This window comes from Setaria viridis, chromosome 1 (genome assembly GCF_005286985.2).
Source record: "Setaria viridis chromosome 1, Setaria_viridis_v4.0, whole genome shotgun sequence".
Classification (NCBI taxonomy): domain Eukaryota; kingdom Viridiplantae; phylum Streptophyta; class Magnoliopsida; order Poales; family Poaceae; genus Setaria; species Setaria viridis.
The window spans coordinates 4,114,392-4,127,964 of NC_048263.2; the positions used below are offsets into that span (position 1 = coordinate 4,114,392).

The 13,573-nt window shown below is 45.6% G+C and overlaps 2 protein-coding genes across 4 annotated transcripts; both read left to right on the forward strand.

Moving 5' to 3' along the window:
• Window positions 1–718: 718 nt before the first annotated feature.
• Window positions 719–2,746, forward strand: LOC117841977 (uncharacterized). The gene is made up of 2 exons (XM_034722311.2): window positions 719–1,551; window positions 2,537–2,746. Exon 1 carries the CDS (start codon window positions 849–851, stop codon window positions 1,548–1,550), a length of 702 nt encoding a protein of 233 aa, XP_034578202.1. The 5' UTR covers window positions 719–848; the 3' UTR covers window position 1,551; window positions 2,537–2,746.
• A 2,830-nt stretch (window positions 2,747–5,576) lies between these two features.
• LOC117861847 (RNA-binding protein involved in heterochromatin assembly dri1) lies at window positions 5,577–12,247 on the forward strand. 3 transcript variants are annotated; one of them, XM_034745379.2, is made up of 5 exons: window positions 5,577–5,696; window positions 5,811–5,841; window positions 10,705–11,116; window positions 11,734–11,838; window positions 11,912–12,247. In XM_034745379.2, exons 3-4 carry the CDS (start codon window positions 10,710–10,712, stop codon window positions 11,822–11,824), a joined length of 498 nt encoding a protein of 165 aa, XP_034601270.1. In that variant the 5' UTR covers window positions 5,577–5,696; window positions 5,811–5,841; window positions 10,705–10,709; the 3' UTR covers window positions 11,825–11,838; window positions 11,912–12,247. The 3 variants fall into 3 exon arrangements, with proteins under 3 accessions (XP_034601270.1, XP_034601267.1, XP_034601275.1); XM_034745376.2 differs by lacking the exons at window positions 5,577–5,696; window positions 5,811–5,841 and adding an exon at window positions 10,355–10,513; XM_034745384.2 differs by lacking the exons at window positions 5,577–5,696; window positions 5,811–5,841 and adding an exon at window positions 10,355–10,513 and having other exon boundaries at window positions 11,734–11,804.
• Window positions 12,248–13,573: the final 1,326 nt, after the last annotated feature.

The following is a 13,573-nucleotide window of genomic DNA, read 5'->3' on the forward strand; positions in this document are numbered from 1 at the left end:
ATCTACATAGCTTCTTTTCAAGTTGCATTGCATGGCATGCCCTGTGTTATGTTTGGTTTCGGATTATTGAACTCAATCACTCCTGTATACATGTCGCATAAAATATCAAACTCTAGCATTTTTTCCATCACCCGATATTGAAATGGTAGGTCAACCGACTTCAGGTAATGTTGCTACAACTCGCAGCATCTCACATGTGATGGTTGTGTTAAGACATGTTTGATAGAGTCTCCAAGTGATTCTATGTGAAAAGTGATTTTTTGGAGTAACTAAATTACGCGCCTAAAAATGTTGCTCTAGCAAAAGCGTTAATGGTTATGTGCCTTAAAATGTTTTCTTTAGGGAAAAGTTACGAAGGAAGTAATCTGCAGCAAGTGAATGGGAACTTAAGAAGTACTTAATTTTTTTTTCTCCCGGTATAAAAAAATACTAGTTCATTTTAATAGATCATGTAAGTAAATAAGACTTAAAAGTCAGGTTGCCCGCTTAAACTAGAGGCTGTTATAGATGCCCTAGCAAAACTAAAAAAAAGCTCGCATGGTACCATCCCTCCGCTCCCAGAATGAAAGGGTTTTCCCTCCCAGTATAAAAAAAAAATACTAGTTCATTGGAAGAGATCATTGTACAGAGCTTCCTCCGCATATCAGAAGCAGAAATTCAATTCTTCTCCCGTGTAAAAATGAAGGAATACAATGTGGCACACGAACATCGACCGGCCGCCGCACCAAGGCAAGCAAGACCGAGCCATGTCCGCCTAGATCGGACCGCACGGCGAACCACTGCTACTGCCTGTGCCGGAACGCGTCGCCCAGTCCAACTCAAGCCGCACCAAGACCGAGTCACCAGCCATGTCCGCCTTGGCGCTGGGCGCCGCCGGCACCTGGCCGGAGGCCATCGTCCAGTGCCTTCTCTTCCTCCTCGCCGCGGGCATGCTCGTCGCGCTCCACTCCCTCCCCCGTCGCGCCGCCCTCCGCCTGCGCCGCTCCAGCGCCGGCGGCGGCGGCTCCTCCGCGGCCCAGTCGCGCCGGCACTTCGCGCAGGGCGCGCAGCTCCTCGCCCGCGCGCGCGCCGCGGCCCCCAAGCCCCCCGGCCCGCTCGCCCGCGCCGCCCTCGCCGAGGCCGACCTCGCCATCGCCCTCGACCCCCGCGACGCCGCGCCGCTCATCCTCAAGGCCCTCGCCCTCGACCTCCAGGGCCACCGCCTCCCCGCGCTGCGCGCCCTCGACGCCGCCCTCGCCCCGCCGCTCGCCCGCTCGCTCGAGCCGCGCGAGCGAGGGGACGCGCTCGCCAAGCGCGCCGAGATCGCGCTCGCGCTGCACCGCCGCCGCCGGCTCGACCAGGCCGCCGCGGATCTCGCGGAGGCCGTCCGCCTCAGTCCTGAGAACGCCCGCGCCCACGCGATGCTCGGCGAGTGCTACGAGAGGAAAGGCCAGGCCGCCCAGGCCCGGGACGCCTTCAAGACCGCCGCATCCATCGATCCGAAGCTCACCGCTGCTCTCGACGGTCTCCGTCGGGTAGACGGGGGCGACGAAGGCAATGGAAGTGACTGATGTAAGCAAACTTATATAATCTTAATTCCTGTTTACTGCTGCCTGCAACTGCAAAATATTGCACATCACATCTATATATAGGACAAAGATACATAATTTGCACATGAAAAAGGAAGTCCTTTTTGGTAAGCTTGTAAGTAATTACTCCGTAGCATGAGGGCTGTAAGCCAGCAACATTACTTCACCATATTATCGAGATTACATATGCCAGCAACAATACATAAGCTTGTAAGGAGTATATACCAATATTATACGGTCTTTAAGTACAAAAAACTATATCACACCATAGTCCATAGCATGAGGGCTGCAAGCCAACAACATTACTTCACCATATTATCAAGTTCAAATGATTATTTGTACTATCTTGCCTGATCTTCTTCTCGAGGGGGTGAATAAAACATGGATCCAAGCTTTGTTGTCCTGTCCTAAAAGTAACCCTCAGAAATTCAGAATAGTCAGGCTTGTGTGTTTTGCTGGCGGGGACTGAAATTGCTGCACTTCAAGCTTTCGAGAACTGTTTTCTTACCAGCATAAATAAGAGGCCCTCCCCAGTCACCACATTTTATCATGATGAATACTGGCTGCTTGATTACAAATATTTTATTGAGAATACTATATCTATTCAGAATTAATACTGGTTACTTGATCACAACTTATAAGGCTTCATCGATACAGTACTGATGCCCAATGAGCGATATGCTTGTATGGTTAGACTCTGTTATCTTTGACAGTGTACTGCAGGACTGCAAGACCCTATTATCTGTGATGTTGTGAAAAAACATTGTTAAATTTTGAAAGCCTGAGATACAACAGTTTCAGCCTATTATCTTTCTTTGCAAACGGTTTTTGCTAAGACTTACTTTAACTACCTCGTGCAAGGGCAACTGATTTTTCATTATTGCAATTGGAGTCCCTATGCACGCTCACTACAGTATCTGCTTGGTGTTTAATCGAAAACTATAATTGCAATGTTTCTTTGTTTCCAGGATCCTGCTACTGGTGAACATTAACTTCTGCTGTATATTTGGGGTGGAGTGCACGATACCCTTGACCTTGAGGTCCAAAAGTGGTAAATGTGATATGTCATGCAGTCTTTCTGTTACTCGTTACCTTGAAGATGGTACCTACCTTGGTTCACCATTGTATATTAATGGATTTGCATTTTTAGTTGAATGAAGTTTATGATTTGTGGCTCATCTGTGGGCTCTACTGGTATTGATTCATTTTAAATATGCTCTGTCTACATTTTCCCGGTGTTTTGTTCCTGAATGCTTGTCTACACTCTACTGAAGGATGAAATGATTGCATCGTTGGTGTCTAATGGTATCTATTTGCAGGGTTGGATTTTCCCTTTATACATTGTCTCTGTTCTTTTGAATTTTGCTTATGGATAGTTTTGGCACTCAATGAGAGATGATTCGTGTCGGTCAACAGAATTTGTACATAACTGGTCTATCAGTACCTCCTTGTTAGATACACTATAAAAGAGAACACCCATCATATGTTGAGGAAGTCTAATTATATGGATACAAGATAGATACCTGCATTTTTGCCTGCTTTATCAATCACCAAAAATATTGCATATGTCCAGGTCCTGATAATCTTATAAGGATTATCGAGGTTGTTTATTTAATCTGTAATGGAAAAACTGTTGTTCATTCAACTTTTTCTACTTTGAGCTTGAGGAATGGAGGTACTATGGCCCCATTTTCTTCCACTGACTTCTTTTTAGCACCCGTCACATCGTATGTTTAGATACTAATTAGGAGTATTAAACGTAGACTATTTACAAAACCCATTACATAAGTGGAATCTAAACGGCGAGACGAATCTATTAAGCCTAATTAGTCCATGATTTGACAATGTGTTGCTACAGTAAATATTTGCTAATGATGGATTAATTAGGCTTAATAGATTCGTCTCGCCGTTTAGCCTCCACTTATGTAATTGGTTTTGTAAATAGTCTACGTTTAATACTCCTGATTAGTATCTAAATATTTGGTGTGACACGTTGACACGTGCTAACAATAAGACTCCTGATTAGTATCTAAATATTCGGTGTGACACGTTGACACGTGCTAACAATAAGACAGTGGAAGAAAACGCCCCTATGAATAAAGATAGATTTTTCTGGAGGAGAAATCTTGTCATGAGTTGCTTTTCAGATTCTTTCGTTGACAACTGACATCTGACAAAGTGACAAGCTTGACGTGGTGGTGTGACATGATACCTTTAGGGCTTTTAGGACTGTTTGGTTCCGGGCTAAACTTTAGGGCTGTTTGGTTTCGGGCTAAACTAGCCCAGTTTAGCTCCTGTCATATCGAATGTTTAGATACTAATTATGATTATTAAACATGGACTATTTACAAAACCATATCGAATGTTTAGATACTAATTATGAGTATTAAACATAGACTATTTACAAAACCTATTGCACAGATGGAGGCTAAACAGTGAGATGAATCTATTAAGCCTAATTAATCCATGATTTGGCAATGTGCTACTACAGTAATCATTTCCTAATGATGGATTAATTAGGTTTAATAGATTCGTATCACCGTTTAGCCTCCGTCTGTGCAATTAGTTTTATAATTAACTCATATTTAGTCCTCTTAATTAGCTTCCGAATATTCGATATGACATGGACTAAACTTTAGTTCTAGAATCAAAACGCCCCTTATTTGATGCAACATGTATGGGATTTTCATTCTTCACTCTTGCAAGAGCTTAAATGATGATCTATTGGGGAAAAAAAAGATGTGCCCCTAGAAGCACCTGCACACCTAGTCTACTCCATTGGGACATCAGATCGCAGCAAGGTACGTGGTAGCCGGGAGATATTTGGCGTGTCTAAAACGACCATTTTGGTGTGAGAGACAAAGACGTGAAGCAATGTACCAGACTTTGTTGCTGCAAGATATTTCTGCGGCACAGATGCTTTTGCTGGCAGTACTTTGGTAACAAGTGGATCATTTGTTCTCTCTTCGGCCTCACCGTTCGCAGCTTGCAATCACTTGCAGCTTCTTCTGCCAAACCTGTTCTCACATTGGCACATTGTCCCTGTGACTCCGTCGAATCGGTGATTCTGCACGCCTGCATTCATTTCGATGGATTTCTAATTCAACCCAAGAAATTTTGTTTTGTGAGGTGGCCTTTTCTATTTTTGAACCTCTTCTGGCTCCCCTGCAAGAATGGTTCCCTCTCTCTCTCTCTCTCTCTTTTTGATTAACAAGAATGGTTTCCTTTCAACTCGTGGTTCCCTCATGAAGTTCTGAGCTGTGAAGTCGCAGGTCAGAGACGCCGATGCTGCAGTTCTGCGCGTAGCGAACCATGGCAAACCGTGCACGGAAACAAGGCACTTGCACGGCGTTTCCTGATGACTGGACACATATTAACAAGAATGGCAAATCCTGACCAAAGATATCTTGATACCAAGGGCCTGACACTGACTGGACACATATTAACCACGTGCTGCAAATCTACTCTCGTTTACTCTCGTTTTAATTAAGAGAGAATTTCACAAGAGAGGCTAGAGCCGTCGTAATCCATGACCATAAATGGTCATAAATGACAGTAAATTCTCCCGTTTTAACACCAAATCTGAATATATGGTCACGAAGTTTTACATAAACCTAAAATTGAGGTTAGTCGCATCTATGCAAGAAAGTATACTGTTTTGCGTCCATAAAATTCATTGTTTTTGCCCGGAAAAATAAAATTCACGCCTTTTCCCCAACAACTGCGATTATAAAAACCTCCGTATTTATTTAACCCAAAGACGAATTCAGGCGGTGGATAACCTCGGGGACGGGCGGACGGCTGATATCATCCAAACACTCCTGCCCAAGCACGTGCGCCACGTCTCCGTGTGGACCCAGCGCATGACCCACCTGTCAGTGAACCACAAGTCACATCGCCGGCTTGGACACTTGGCCTCCACGAAAGCCACGGCACGGCGCGCGGCTCCCCGCTGCCGCCGACACGTGGGCCCCGTGGACGCTTCCCTTTGACCCGCCTCGACGTCGGTGCCGCGCGTAACCCCCTCCCCTCTCCCACCGATCAGGCGAACAGGACGCCAAAAAAAAAATATTAAAAAAAAACCTCTCCCGTTTTGTTCGTGCGGCGACGAGGCGAGGAGCGGAGGAGGTAGGTTTTCGAAATCCCTCCCCAATCCCCTTCTCGTTTCGTTTCGTTTGGGTTCCTCCCCCGCCGATCCTGACGAGATTGCTTCTTCTCTCCGGGGGCGCCGTCGTCTCCCAGTCGCGAGGAGTCGAGGAGGATCCGGGATAAGGTACACGTCCGTCCCCTTCCCTCTTCGTGCGATCGTGGTCGGGTTTGTTGGTTGGGTTCGGCGATTTCGATCTGTTATTGCTGTTGATGGCGTCACGCGATCGGAATATCTTTTCTGGATTGCTTGTTAATTTTTTTTTCGGGTATGAGGGATGGATCGATCGGTAGAGATTGGATTCAAAACGGGTGGATCACGGATTTCGAATTCCCCATGCTTTGGTTGTAATCTGCTTCACGATCGCGCTCTCGGCTTGGTCGACCGCCTCTTTTGCGCGCGGTAGGGTTTTGGGGCCGGGGGTTGAGGCGCGGGTCCTTGAGATTCGTGCGGCCGCGGATTGGTCGACAGCTATGGCATCGCATCTGATGCGAGGTCGGGAACTGGGGATCCAAGGCTTTTGCCGCCGCGAGCGGTGGGGCCGTGGGGCACGGCGGTGCTTGGTTTGCTGCTTTGATGCAATCTTTGTCGCCACTCGGAGTAGGCCATTTCTTCCTTTGGGGTGAGATCTGAGGATTTCAGTAGTGTCGTTTGCTCTTGAGGGAACTTGCTCATTCTGTAGTCACAGCTGTGAGCGTGATGTTTTTTTTCCTGTTTATGGTGTTATCAGTTCTGAAGTTATGCTATAGGATCTGGTAGTTGGCTGGTTCGATCTTGTACCGTTGTCTGTTGCTGCTTGAATGAAATCCAACACTGGATGAGACCATTCTGGCCCCATTGCATCAGTCATTCAGTTGTGTCGTGCAATCATTCTGAGCACCATTCTGGTCTTATCTTTATGTGTACCTCTATGATGCAATGCAACGCACCCCATCACTGAATCTGCCTCGAGACTATACAAGAAAGCTGGTCAGCCAAACTGGCTGACTGACTGACCTTAGCCTCGTCGAGGGTCGATTACGTCATGAAGAAAACTTACAGGATTTGCAAGTGTGCTGCATGAACACAACACACATGCCATGGAATCTATTGCACTCACTGGCGTGCGCATACAATCTGTAACAATATAATTAAAGTTCATGCACCTATTATATTGCTCTGTCTTAGGTAGTGCCTCCATCGTGGCCCACTCGTGTGCCGACTCGCTGCTTTGTGGTTCAGGCAGGCAGGCAGCTCAAAAGGGAACAAAACAACCAATATATTTCATTGTTTGGATTCATGTCAGTGAGGGAGTACAAACCAGAAAGAGGTGCTCTGCAAAATTGTACCGTCATCTTTGGAATCCTAGATACAAAGATATAGCATGCAAGTGCACCTAATGATTCATTTTCTAGGAACGAGAGCGTTACTTAAACCAATCCTTGCAAAAGTGGGGTTTAAGTTCAGAAATTTTATGTCTTGGGACAGCAGAGAATTATTTATGAATGTTTGACTAGTATGCAGGCTCCAATCTAGGTAGGGGCTGGATGCAGTGAAATGTTTATTTACCAGTAGTATATATACTGTTCGGCTGATACATCATACATATGTTCGATATATATTATGGGGTCATGGACTGTCATCGTGCAAAGATGCTTTGTAAATTCTGTGTTTTTTTTCTACCTACGCTTTCTTCGATACGTAGTATGAAAGAAACTAACAGTTGAAGCATAAATGTGCTATCGTCGTAAGCATAACAAATTATTTTAGTATATCTAGCTGTTGGAATACATTTTTTTTTCTCAAGATCGTTTAGCATCAACATCTGCTTCAGCATATCCATGAAAATTTAGATCCAATCTACAAATACAGACCAATCTTCAGCTTGCACTTGATAGTTTATTAGTTTATGCCCAAAGCGTTCCAATGAGTTCTAGGTATTTTGAAGGTCACTGGTTGGCCCCACCAGTCAAAAAACAATAGTTAGTGCCTAGGGTTGTTTCTGAAGGTTATCTGTGCTCTTACAAGTCGTAATTCTAATCTGAGTATGCTTGTTAACACAAAAGCTAAAGGCATGAGCTGTTTCGTCTTGGTTGTGCAAAAGCAAAGAATCAAAGCATGTTAGGGGCTATCAAGTGATCACTTCCTTTGGGGTTTGGTCATGGTCATGCATGGAAGCACTTCCCTAGGAGAGAATCCAAACCAGCTTTTGGCCCCAGTTTTTTACACGACTCCATGATTTGTATCTGCTTCTCCTTTCACTTCACCCAAGAGAATGGAATGGAAGAGAAGGCATATCATCCTATGGTTTTGAAACCTACATCTTCCCTCCTAGCATCTACCTGCTAGTACTAGTAACTAGCACAGTGACATAAGAGAAAGGAAATAGCTGGAGTAGATAAAAAGCAAAAGTAAATCCACTGATGTAAAAGCCTCACGGATGAACATAAGTAAAGGGCAAGGGAAACAACACAGGAGATGAAAAACAACTGAAAATTAAAGGGGTGTTAAAAGAGTTCGAAAGAGTGTGGTCAATGCCACCCTTGAGGACTACTGCCCTCTTGATTTCACCTTATCATTCAAGCATGGTCACCAGTAATGCATCAGCTCCTCACCCTTTGCTTTCTGCCGAGGAATCATTTTGATCTTGTTTTGTGCATGGGGAGTTCATTATGAGACGAGGCCATCTTTCTCTGTATTCGAAAATTCCCTCTCTTATAACGAAAAAGATAAAGCCTAGTGCTCAACGCTTACAGCTCAGCAATCCAATTGGCTCTGTCTTGATTTGAAGTTTTCTATTTTCTTTCTCTTATCTTCTGTCACTTTCATCCATTATTTTGGTATTATGTAGCAAAGCAACATAACCATCTGCCAGTATGCTTTTGCATTTAGATCAGACAACAATGCACACCTCTGTTATGGATATGAGTAGAGATTGCTATTTGCTATTTTTAGTATAAGTGGACAAAGGTTTGTATCAGTAACCCCCTTTGTTCACCCCTCACTCCCTCAGCCCTCGGGGCCCAATATGCATATAAATTCCTGGAAGGTTATGATGATGTTGCTAAAAAAAAATTTAGGTTATTTCTGAGTAACAAATATTTGTTTTTAATCCAGTTATTTGTTGAGGCATGTTTTTCTTTCATTGCATGAACTGCATTGATGACTTTATCCATGACTTTAATCTTATCCATTGTGGGTCTTTTCTCTCTCTTTTTTGGCAAAGAAAAAGTTTCCCACCTATTAGATTAACAAAGTTGTGAAGGCACTCTGTTCGTGGTTTCACTACTGTGAGTTTTGTTTTGTTACCTGCACATCATGTCTTTACATGTTCTGTTTATGTTGTTGGCAAGCTGTTGATGCTTTATGCTCCTTTCTCTCCTGGCATTTGGAATATTCACTTGGTGCTGTAATGTCCCCATATTCATACTTGTTCCTTCTTATCCGAAATTTCAGCTAGTCCATTTCTTATCCATGCAAAATGAAAAGGACAATTTATTGGAGCTTGGCTGATGCTACTTTCCTCAATATTTTTTTTAGTGAACTCATCTATTGATTATGGGACTTGTTTGTCATCTTAATGATAAAATAGTGTTCAACTAGTTAATTACGTTTAGCCAGTTATGTGGAAGGGACTTCTAAATCAATGGAAAGGTGTTTCAGTTTAAAAAGGCTTGCTTGCTTCAAGTTATACTGAATAGATGAGATGGTTGAGCCATCATCCTGTTGTAGACTGCTCGACAGAAATGGATATATCGTTGAGTTGATGTGATGGTTGGTTGGAATGGATTCCATGGTCTTTTCTCAATTATTGGTAGTAAAAGAAGGCAAAGTTAGCGTCGAATATCAGGAACAGGAATAGTCTTTTCTTAGTTGCAGGAATCAATAGTTATATAGCAACAAATAAGCATAAGTTCATAATGATAGGCACAATCTCTACACCTCAAACATTCGCTTATTTGTATCTGTACTCATCTTTGCCAGAATCTAGTAAGTGCTAATTTTAGGTCTTGCTTTTCTTTCCATATATTTGCTATGATCCCTGACTCGGTCATATACATGCAATATTCCATCACACGTGTGTGGATAGCAATGGAGTGTGGCCAGCACAATTTTTCAACTTAGTGTGATTAGCTGTACTGCTGGTATGCGTGATTAGATTTTCTGCCTTTCGGCATAGATATGGTTGTGGTTTTGCAATGAGGTAAAGAAATGGGTGTTGTTTCCACCTTCAAAAATAGGATTGTCATTCAGCAGTATCTTAGCTGGATCGATTCAAAATGTGCCATGAAAACAGAGAATACTTTTACTGACCATTAACATTTGCTTGTTTGAATGCTATACTAATCATCCCCTGAAATTCCATATTAGTGTCGCAGCCTTTTATTTTAGAGTATTTCTCAAAAATATTCTAATCACTGCTACAAAGACTAGTGCATACCAAATTTCCTAAGCACAAGAGCACTCAGAAGTGCACACCCCTCCATCCCATGTCTCAAAAGATGTTGCCAAGGCAGGCAGAGATGCAGGCAAAGGAGGCATCCAAACTCCCCATAATTCTTTCCCCTTTAATGGCTTTCTCTTCTTTTCTTTTCTTTTAACTCCCCTCTTCTTTCTAGTTTTACGTGATTCCCTTGTTCTTACCAGCCAAAGTGCACCAAGAATCAAAGGCACAAAGATAGCTTACCCTCGGTTTCAGCATCCCCTTCAAACTTCACTATAAATACCCCTGCACATACGCACCTTGCTGCATCACCATTTCACTTCACAGCACTTCTTGTCCTAGGCCCCAGAAACCCGACAGCCCTGCTTTGTTTAGGTAACTTAGCTTGTGTTAGTGTTTAACTTCATATGTATCTTGGTTGAATTCTGTTTCTTGATCTAAGACATAGCAGTTGGGTTGTTCAAGCATGGTGCATGTTTTTGTTCTAGCTACAGTTTGATCGCATCGAGTTTTATCTGCCTAGATGTGCCCATCTTTGCATTGTTTTGATTGTGCAACTTCTCCAGGCAAGATGAACAGGAAGCCAGGAGACTGGGACTGCAGGGCGTGCCAGCACCTCAACTTCAGCCGGCGGGACCTATGCCAGCGCTGCGGTGAGCCCCGTGGAGCTGCTGACCGTGGCAGTGGTGGTGGAGGTGACTACGCCAACTTCGGTGGCCGCGGTGGCTCCTCCTTCGGCGGTGGCTTTGGTGCTGGCTCTGATGTCCGCCCTGGTGACTGGTTATGCAACTGCGGCGCGCACAACTTTGCCAGCCGCTCCAACTGCTTCAAGTGCTCTGCCTTCAAGGAGGAGGCTGCTGTCAACAGTGGTGCTGGTGGCTTTGATGGTGACATGTCGCGCTCACGCTACAGCTTCGGTGGCGGCGCTGCCCGCACTAACCGCCCTGGTTGGAAGTCTGGAGACTGGATCTGCACCAGGTGTGTATCACTTAACCGTTATCATTCCACCCTACTAGAATATAAAAAATAAGTGCTATCCTTTCTTATTTTCGGTTATGTGTAGCCAATGAACTGCCTTAACTATTTCGTTATATCCCTTCCATGAATCCATGCTCTGTATCTACTTGGATACACACCGTCTGGTTGTAGTTGCGCCATTATGAGTGCTTATATCTTGTGTTTTAGGCTATTCTTCCATGTTTTGGGTTTTTATTTCAGAAAAGAGGATAGGGCTATGCTAGAAAAGAGAATTGTTTAATCAGCAGTCGTTCTGGTGAAAGAGACAACCGAATCATCCGGCTATACTTTCTGTCTGCATGGGTGATAATACTAAAGTAGCTTTTTATATCTTCTCTCCTACTAGTTGCTGTGCATATCTACTGCCTCATACTAGTGGATAATTAGGTCATTGTTTCATACTAGTGGATTTTGTGCTAAGGTATCTGCTTTGTCGGGATATGTTGTCCCTATCATCATGTTTCAACTTTAATAGCAGCCCACCCTGATCTTCTAATGGTAAAAGTAGGCATATGATTTGGTCTTGTGAATTCTGCTTTTCACTAATGCATATGCACCTCTGAATATAACGCTGGCAGGTCTGGATGCAACGAGCACAACTTCGCTAGCAGGATGGAATGTTTCAGGTGCAACGCACCACGGGACTCCGGTAGCGCTGCCATGACCTAGGATAATTATAACTTGTAAATGATCAAATCTTTCCTCCTTCCGTGCCCGATCTTCACGATCTGACCTCCGCGTATGATACTTTTGCAGGCACTGAGGTGTAGGAGCTGACGGACCCCCATGAAGTCTGCAGCGACGTCGAGCAGAAGCAGCAGCAAGAAGAAGAGTCTTCAATCAACATCATAAGAGAGTAGTAGATTTGCAAAAGGCATCCCCGATGCTCTATTACTTAGTTTTGTTCCACCCCTACCGTTCCTTTTAGATTTGGTTCCCATCCCATTCCCATTTGGGACAGTACCCCAGACCTATGTTTGCTGTTTTATTCCCCCGTTATTTCCCGCATGTTTGCGCTTGGATCGAGTCATGTCATGTAACCCCAAAACGCTTGCTTCATCACAAGTATTAACTAGTACTGTTGCTTCTTAATATTTGTCGGGCGTCTGTTCTTATGTATGTGTGGTGTGTGAGAAGTAAACCTTGGTGGTTTGGTGCTTCGCCGGGAAGACGGCCGGAACAAAAGAAGGCAGCCTGCTGGGAAGCGTTGTGAAAGCGTAGCTCGAATCTTTTGCAGGCATGACCTCGGTACTTGCTGCGATGATGTTTTGCTCGCTGTAAACGATAGCTCGTGGTTTACGAGTGCCTCTGTGGTGGCAACACGCATGCACGTGCGACGCAACACGTCGTGCGGCGAACCAGAACCTCTCGTCCCCAGGACGGATCAGTCCAGACTCCAGAGGAGGCCAGGGCGCCAGGCCAGAGCCATTTTTCGTGCGGCCACATGTGGCGCTTTTGTGTCGCAGAAGCGCGCGCCAGCACGTGCACAACATAACACACAAACCACCCACACACAGGCATCATCATCGGTAAAAACCAGCATTGGATGCTCTGCGAACTCTTTTGGAGGCCATGCATGCCCTTGTCTTTAGCTCTTTGGCGGTTAAAGGAAAGCGCCATGCCATTGCCATGAGCTCAGGGCATGTGCAGCCCAAGAGGCGATATGGATAGTGGCGTGGCAGAGCTTGGAAAAAGATCCCAGTCAAAAGCGGCCAGCCCCCCCGTCGTCGGCCTCGGCAAAGCGCGCACCTCGCCGCCGCGCTCGCGGCATTGGCATTGGCAGCCTGGCAGGCCGCGGCCGGCTGGCTCGCGGCGAGAGATTCCTTCTTCGGTCGCCTCGCCCCGCGCCCCGCTTTGAGCGAGAGCTTTATACGTGCGCTGCACTGCCAGCTTTGGCTAGCTTTGCCCCGCGGCTTCTTTTCCTCCTCCTCCCTTTGCCCCCGGCCGCCTTTTATCGTGGCGACTGGCGAGAACCCTGGGGGCAGAGCCGGGCAGGGGCAGGGCATCCAGGGGCCAAAGGCGGGAGCACTAGCGCTGCGCTGCGCGGTTCGCTCGCCGTGCCGCCTTTGGAGGGCCGGCCGGTGCGTGTTGTCTCTTTTGCGGTGGTTCTTCTGCGGCACCTGCGACCACATTGCACGGATTTTCAAGATGATGGGAGCAGAGGATAGGGGCCGGGCCGCCGGAGAGGCTTTTTGGACGATGACCACAGTCCACAGCAGGGAATCCATGCATGAGGACCGTCACCATGCCTGCATGTGTGCGAAATCTGGTTGCAACTTATTGCAAGAAAGGAAGGAGCGCCCCCTCCTCGTGTAGGAGCAGTGGCGTAGCTAGGGGTATTCATAAGTATTCACGTGAATACCCATGATTTCGGGCCAAAGCTCTACTATAAGTATATTTTCAGTGTTAATACATATA

What these genes read in the sequence shown, in the direction of transcription:
- LOC117841977 (XM_034722311.2), top strand. Translation starts at nt 849, where the DNA reads ATGTCCGCCTTGGCGCTGGGCGCCGCCGGCACCTGGCCGGAGGCCATC.
- LOC117861847 (XM_034745379.2), top strand. Translation starts at nt 10,710, where the DNA reads ATGAACAGGAAGCCAGGAGACTGGGACTGCAGGGCGTGCCAGCACCTC. An exon ending in GGAGACTGGATCTGCACCAG is followed by an intron (nt 11,117 to 11,733) that starts GTGTGTATCACT and finishes TAACGCTGGCAG; the next exon opens with GTCTGGATGCAACGAGCACA.